Source organism: Aquarana catesbeiana, linkage group LG11 (assembly GCF_042186555.1).
Source record: "Aquarana catesbeiana isolate 2022-GZ linkage group LG11, ASM4218655v1, whole genome shotgun sequence".
In the NCBI taxonomy this organism is placed as follows: Eukaryota; Metazoa; Chordata; class Amphibia; order Anura; family Ranidae; genus Aquarana; species Aquarana catesbeiana.
Genome location: NC_133334.1, coordinates 20,015,441 through 20,024,091, shown reverse-complemented (window position 1 = coordinate 20,024,091; position 8,651 = coordinate 20,015,441). Strand labels below are relative to the sequence as shown.

Here is an 8,651-nt window from a genome sequence, read left to right as displayed (position 1 = left end):
CTCCTCTGTACACCCCCATGGCCTGTGTGTTCCTTACAAACAATTTAAGACTAGAACATAATTAAATGTTCCTATAGCATTGGGTACAAAGCTTAGTCAAGGCTCTGCTGCTTCCCACAAACCATTAAATGCTGTGTTGGCATTACAGACTGAGCTAAATTGATGGCATTGGGCTTCCAGGGGACAGAAATCTAGGCTTGTGTGATAAGGACATCATTGCTCTTTTTTAGGACTTCGTGAACCCAATGGACGTGCTGGGGCAGAAGACAGTGAACAGCCCAGAAGGTGCTGGCCCGGGACTTATTGGAGGCACCGGGCAAAGTCCTGACAATGGCCTCCCTCTGCAAGCCTCCTCCAAGCTGGCCAGGTTGTCCCAATCAGCCTCCAACGATGGCAAGGGCTTTGCAGCAGAAGATACGAGACCCTGCGCCCTGGAGCGCTCCAGAACTGGGGGTTCCTGCAAGGTCAACAGCACCCCGAGCCATGGGACCTTCTCCCTGAGGAAGGACTCCGCCGAGAACTTTCCCTTGAAGAACCAGGTCATGGCTGACCTCAACGGGCAGAGCAACTCGGTGCCATGCAGGATTGTGCCACTCCAGAGTGCAGAGGGGGACAGCCAACAGGCTTTCGGGATGACCACCCTGGAGCAGAACAATGGCAAGGGAGGATGGGTGCCCCTGAGCCAGAGCACGGTGGTGCTGGGCACAGATGGCAACACGTCTGTTCTGCCTGGCAGCCTGACTGAGGTACGTTCCTGGGGCTTTTCATATGCTAATTATCCTCAGATATCAAAAGTCTGGAATGACCAAATGTACCCATTGCAGGATTTCCCAAAATAATATTACAAGTCATTATTTTATTATTGGAAGTTATACAACGATTTCATGTGGAGGAATTGGATGATATTAATGGATCTAAAGGGTTTAGTTTTGCCTTGATTTCTTCCATTTACAGCCACTTACCTGCAGTATCACTTACCTGGTCTTAGGCTGGCCATACATGATACAGTTTTCTTATTTAATTTCCCTTAGATTTACCTTCAGCTATGTAGTGCAAGAGCCTGCCTGATTGCATACAAATTGAAAGCGTTTAGGTTTGACCCCGAATTACATGGGTTTCGTAAATCGAAAGTATAATGTATGGCCAGCCTTAGGAAGTGTGAAATCCAATGTACAAAGACATTATTCCCAACTGGTATCTATCTAGAAAAAAATATATATATCTAGATAGATAGATAGATAGATAGATAGACAGACAGACAGACAGACAGACAGACAGACAGATAGATAGATAGATAGAGATGTCATGTCTATATATCTCTATCTATCTATCTATCTATCTATCTATCTATCTATCTATCTATCTATCTATCTATCTATCTATCTATCTATCTATCTATCTATCTATCTTTATATCTTTATAGATATATCTATATATATTTATATATACACATATATAACTATATAACTATATCTATATAAATATATATCTATATAGAGATATAGGTATATATATAGATATAGATAGATATCTATATCTATAGATATCTATCTATATATATACTTTTTTTTTTACATCGACAGGGTCCAACTCACTTGATGCTGGGAGATATGGATGTTATTCACTCACTAGATATGGATATATAACACGATAACTGTCATTCATAGATATGAATAATACATGATAACTGTCACTCACTCATAGATATGAATATAATACATGATAACTGTCACTCACTCGTAGATATGGTTATAATACATGCTAACTGTCACTCAAATAGAATACATGATAACTGTCACCCAACTCACTCACAGGTCAGGATATAAAACAATATAGTTGTCACTCACCCACAGGTCAGGATTTATTCCAGGACAACTGCCACTCACTTATAGACATGTATATAACACATAATAACTATCACTTAGATATAATACATGATAGCTTTAACTCACTCATAGGTCAGGTTATAATACATGACAGTTGTCACTCACAGGTCAGGTTATAATACATGACAGTTGTCACTCACAGGTCAGAATATTATTGATAACAGCTGTCACTTACTCATTGATCAGTATATAATACATGACAGCTGTCATTCGTTAAGTTGTCACCCAGAGTTGTGTTGTAATCCTGCTGATTTCTGCCCTCTAGGACGATGAAGGAGATGAGAATAAAGCCAGAGGAAATTGGTCCAATAAACTGGATTTTATCCTGTCTATGGTGGGCTATGCGGTGGGTCTGGGCAATGTCTGGCGGTTCCCTTACTTGGCTTTTAAAAATGGCGGAGGTAATGTGTGTGTGTGTGTGTGTGTGCAGACAGGCATTGCTGTGTGTACAAGGCGAGAGAACTCCATCACATCTCCACACATTTCATCAACCTTTCCGATTGTTCAAAACATGCATTGTGCATTGATCTCATGGTTACAACAGTCTGCTAAGTCGCTGATAAAATCGATACATTTATTATTGTGTGTCTGTTTTTTCACTGCAGTTTGTGTGTAACATTTGTGCTATAATCAGCGATCTGAATTTTATAATTTTGTGATTTTAAGTTTTTTTGATCATACATTCCAAGTGTCGTTATTATGTATTTTTGTGATATAAGACAACCATTGTGGTTTTCATTGTACTACACAGTCACACGACAATTTGTTATAAACTGATATCAGCCACACAATCATTTGTATTATATTGATATACACACACAATCATTAGTAATATATAGATGTACACACAGTTACACAATCAGTAATATATATATATATATATATATATATATATATATATATATATATATACACACACACACACAGTCACAATCACACGACCACCAGTAATTGATATGCCCACACTTACACAAGCATCAGTGATATAATATATATATATATTATACAGTGACATACACAGTCACACATTTATCAGTAATAGTGATACACACAGTCTTTGGTCATATATTTCTGCACACAATCACGTAATATCAAGTAATCAAGTAATATATTGCTACATAGTCACACACTCATTAGTATTATATTGCTATACACAATTGCACAATCATTGGTCAATGGTCATACATTGCTACACACAATTATTCCTGTTGTATTGCTACGCACAATCACAAGCAACACATTGCTACACAATCACACAATCGTTGGTCGTACATTGCTACACACATCATATTGCTACACACGTTGGACATATATTGCTACATATAATCACACAATCATTAGGATTATATTGCTGTATAAAATCGTCGGTCATATATTTCTGTACACAATCATTAGTATTATATGGCTACATACAGAATCATTAGTAATATGTTGCTACACACACTTCACAGTCCGTTGTAATCTTTATATGACATCGTGTTAGTACACAGACGAACTAGTTGTATTTCTTCAGTTGTTTAGTTGTGCATTATTTTGCTTTTTTTACACACATCACAAAGAAAGATTCTATTTTTGTTACAATTTCATTATGTTTTTTTTTTCCTTCTACAATGGATTTCGATGAAATGTGATGTTTAAGCTGTGTACAATGGTGTGTTATTACACTTTGCAGTAAAATGCCATCACACAAAGCAATGCAGTGTTGTGTTGCTCAGCAGGTTGATCTGCATTGTGCAATGCGGTGTGCAGGTACTGCAGTGCACACTTTTGGCTGTTCATATATCAGGGGAACCAAGTCCTGCTAGGAACTCTTTTATATTTGACACAGTTTTGTGTTGGTATATATATATATATATATATATATACACACACATGCCTGCATTGTGTAATGTTGTAATAGATACGAGGTCACTATTTTCCGAAATCTTATTGATGGCGGGTACAGGGTCACAGGGCTGCAGTGTGTAGAGGACACTTGTATAAGGACAGAGGAGATGGCACATATGGAGTGTCCCCAACACACACTTGTAGTAAGTCAATAGACAGACCAGGCTGCTGTGTATCTGAGTTGTGTTTTTAGTCATTATCATTACTATTGCAGTTCTACAATACTGCAGTGTACAGCCACGTGTATTAGAAAGACACCATAGCCACAAATCTGTGCAAAAAATAAATACATATTTTCAACATTTCCAAACTGCAATGTACTGTATATTGCAAATGCACAATATAATGATACAACCAGCTATTGGCTATTGAATTGTATACGATTCAATTAATAGATTACTGCTCCTTACAGATTTGCAGCAATACAATTATTCTATGCTCAACTGAGTGTGATTCCCCTTAGTTGTGGTAGCTTGTATCATCCTTGTATTACAATTGTTTTATACATTGTATATTATTTCGGATCGATATATAGGCAATGTGTTTTGATGAATACAGTTATAACATGCGTCAGCCACTACACTACATTGTACAATATCACATACACTCAGACACTATACATTGTACAATATCACATACACTCAGACACTATACATTGTACAATATCACATACACTCAGACACTATACATTGTACAATATTATATACACTCAGACACTATACATTGTACAATATTACATACAATCATACACTTTACATTGTACAATATTACATACGCTCAGCCACTTCACTACATTGTAAATTATTACATACACTTAGACACTATACTGCATTTTACAATATTACATACAATCAGACACTACAATATTACAATATTACATACAATCAGACACTATACATTGTGCAATATTACATATATTCAGACACTATACTACATCGTAAATTATTACATACATTTAAACATTATACTACATTGTGCAATATTACATACCCTCAGACAATATGCTACATTGTACAATATAATACTAATAAAGCCAATAAATCACACTGTACAGTTACATACACAGCCAGACAATATACTACACTTTCCAATATTCGATACAGCCAGACAATATACTACACTTTCCAATATTCGATACAGCCAGACAATATACTACACTTTGCAATAAGACATACACAGTCAGACAATACATTACATTGTACAGCGTTATATACACTCAGAAAATATACTGCATGGACCAGTATTACATACACTCAAACGACACTGTAAAATATTATATACAGTTTGACAATATACTGCAATGTACATTTTATTTTACATTTTCCTGCACTGCGTTGCATACACGCAGACAATACACCACAATGTACATTATAACAAAAACTTAGACAATTTACTACAATGTGCAATATTATGTGACACGATACTGCACTTTATTACATACAGTCAGACAAGATACCACAATGTACTTTATTACACACAGTCAGACAAGATACCACAATGTACATATTACACACACTCAGACAACAAACTGCTTTAGCAGACACAATTGCACGTTTTGTTACTTCTTCTTGTCAAGCACCTTCAGGCGTTTCTGCTTTCTGTATACATTTTACTACGTAAAAATAAATAAAGGCATAAAAAGTGGATAACGTAATAAATAAAATAATACAAAAAAATACAAAACATAAAAATAAAAATTACAGAATACTCCAACTCTTGAGCTAAATAATGTGAATACAGGAAGCCCCAGAATATAATCACACTACTATCAGTACAGAGTTTTTAGGTGAATAATTTTGGCATAATTGTGTACCGGAATGCTGTTTTGCGTTTCACAGTCCGGTGTAACGAATTATGAGGCAGCCCTTTCGTATATGATGATAATACGAACAAGAGAAATAGATAACAACGACGTCACATTTAAATAAGATTTAAGTAAATACATTAAGTAATGCATTTTTTATTTCTGCACGGAAACGCTGTGTATTGTCACACATAGGTTTTATATAACAATGAATGTTTTAGTCTACATTATGGGAATAGCGGAGTATTATGGATGGAGGGATTGCTGAGCCCCATCTATCTCAGAGAACTCCACAGACTGGAGTTTGATTGACAGCTGGCACCTGCAGGGTTAAATGGTCCCTATTATGATCCTCCTGACCCAACCAGAGCACCCCCTCCTACCACCCACACATCTCTGCCCCATGCCAACCAGAGCACCCCCTCCTACCACCCACACATCTCTGCCCCGTGCTGTGCCCCAGGAGAACCACAACTCCCAGCAAAGCCTGGTCTATGAACAGATTTACTTTATTTACATTTTCAATCCAAGACAAAAAAGTATATTGAAAGTTTAGCCAGAATCTTGTACTGCAGATACATGTAGATACACACAGATTACACTGATAGGAACCATGTCATGCATTCATGTCTACCCACCAAATCCACAGTATCTTTCCCTCTAGAACTTCGTAAAACGATTTGTCAAATTGCACCTCTCCAAATCTAAATATATAGGAATGCAACGCTGGATTAAAAGAGAAAACGAAGGAAATAACAAATATCTATAATAATATACAGAATAGGCATTGTTGTGTGTTGGTGTAATTGGGAGTTCCAGAGTTCTGTAGTGAAGACACAGCGATTGTCAGAGACACAATTCTGGTGGAATCAAAACTGCTGCAAAGTAACATTGTTGTAACAAAGTAACATTAATCAGCATGGAAAATACAAATTCTGGTGCCGAAACCGAAAATTTAGGATGCACTTGGCTGAATCCGAAAACCAAAATGGACGGTTTTTCTTTTATATATTAATGTGACTGGCGTTTTTGCATTGAAGTCAATGGGACATAATTTTGCATTGAAGTCAATGGGACATAATTTTGCATTGAATTCAATGGGATGTGATTTTGCATTGAAGTCAACAGGACTGTTTTTTGTATTGAAGTCAATGGGACATGATTTTGCATTGAGGACAATGGGACGCGATTTTGCATTGAAGTCAATGGGGGGCCTTTTTGCATTGAAGTCAATAGGGGGCATTTTTGAAGTTAATGGGACTCGATTTTGCATTGAAGTCAGAGGGGCAAAATATTCCATTAAAGTTAATGGGATGCAATTTTGCATTGAAGTCAATAGGGGGCGTTTTTGCATTGAAGTCAATGGGATGCATTTTTTCATCGAAGTCAATAGGGGGCATTTTCGCATTGAAGTCAATAGGACTGGTTTTTGTATTGAAGTCAATGGGACATGATTTTGCATCGAGGTCAATGGGACGCGATTTTGCATTGAAGTCAATAGGGGGCATTTTTGCATTGAAGTCAATGTGTTGCAATTTTGCATTGAAGTCAATGAGACACAATTTTGCATTGAAGTCAATGGGATGAAATTTTGCATTGAAGTCAATAGGGGGCATTTTTTAAGTTAATGGGATGCGATTTTGCATTGAAGTCAGAGGGGCAAAATATTCCATTAAAGTTAATGGGATGCAATTTTGCATTGTAGTCAATAGGGGGCATTTTTGCAATTAAGTCAATGGGATGCATTTTTGCATTGAAGTCAATAGGGGGCGTTTTCGCATTGAAGTCAATAGGGGCATTTTTGCATTGAAGTCAAGGGGACACAATTTTGCATTGATGTCAATGGGAAGCAGCATGCCATTATTGGCACCTTTTTTTCTACTACTGGCAAAACGCAGATAAGATAACCCTATTTTCAGCTGATCATTTTCAGTAGCCGATATATCGGTGCAGCCCTAATTAAAATAGTTCAATAATTTTATGTTTTACATTGATGTTTAATCCCTGGTGAAGAGGATAATGTGCAGTTCCTGAAATGTGATGGGCGTTGCACCTTCTTTAATTTCATTTTGGACTCCAAATCTGGGTGTGGCACTGCTCTGACAAAGGGGCTTCCTGTACCCCTCCTGATCCATACCCCCTGGAGTTGGAGACAGGGTATTGTAGGGCAAGGACTGGCACAGGTGTAGTGGGTCCTGACGCAGCAGATTATTAGAAGACAGTCTGGGAGCTGCTGCTGCTGTGCTGCTTGAAATGCTTGGACCGGGTCAGGCCAAGGAACTTGCAGGTGCAAGGTAAAGAGTCTTAGTCAGGACAACCAGGGTCAGCAACAGCCAGGCTGCAGAGGTACCAGTTCAGAAGCAGGAGCAAGGTCAATGTCCAGGCCAAGGTCAGTGACAGACAGAGATACCAAGACAGCAGGCAGAAGGCATAGTCAGAGTACAAGCCAAGGCCAGCAGCGGGGGATCTGGAAGCAGCAGACAGGAGTCAAGCTGGGTCAATGGTTCACAGGAGCTGACCTCAGTTAGTATGTGCTTTAAATATCGCTCTTGGAGCCAAAGCTAGTGATAGATGTGCACACTCATTCACACTAATGCACCTTAGCATGTGCACACACCTTAGAATGTGCACCAATATGGACCTTAGATGCACATTAGCACGTGCATGTTAGGAATCAACAGCAGGGATGGCTAGATCTGTGTGGCTACACTTAGAAACTGAGACCAGACTATATATAGTAAAGTAAATTTATTAATAGTAAAATGGAAAACTTCCACACACCAGCAAACAGGAAACAAGCAAATGTGAGGATACAAGTCAACTACAATCATATAACTAAAAAGCCTAAATAAGTAACAGAAAACCTAACTATAATACAATATATACAAGATGAGGAACACAGGTCACAAGCATACCAGGGGTGCAAGGAAGGGAGGGACCAGGACTGGAATAGGAAACAAGAGGAGCAGATATAAGGCTGCAGGGTGCAGGGTACAAAATGCAGGAGTAGGATAAATGGCAGCAGCATCTGACTTAGCACAAGGTGTATCAGCAGAAGATGGACTTAAGTACCC

General features: G+C 38.1%; 1 protein-coding gene across 1 annotated transcript in view; it reads left to right on the top strand.

The window, feature by feature from the left end:
* The first annotated feature begins 234 nt into the window (after nucleotides 1-234).
* SLC6A5 (solute carrier family 6 member 5) overlaps nucleotides 235-8,651 on the top strand; it is a 108,519-nt gene continuing 100,102 nt past the window's right edge. The window contains exons 1-2 of the mRNA XM_073604032.1: nucleotides 235-746; nucleotides 2,152-2,287. Of these exons, the coding sequence (XP_073460133.1) occupies nucleotides 246-746; nucleotides 2,152-2,287 (637 nt within the window). The 5' untranslated portion in view covers nucleotides 235-245. The remainder of the gene's footprint in view (nucleotides 747-2,151; nucleotides 2,288-8,651) is intronic.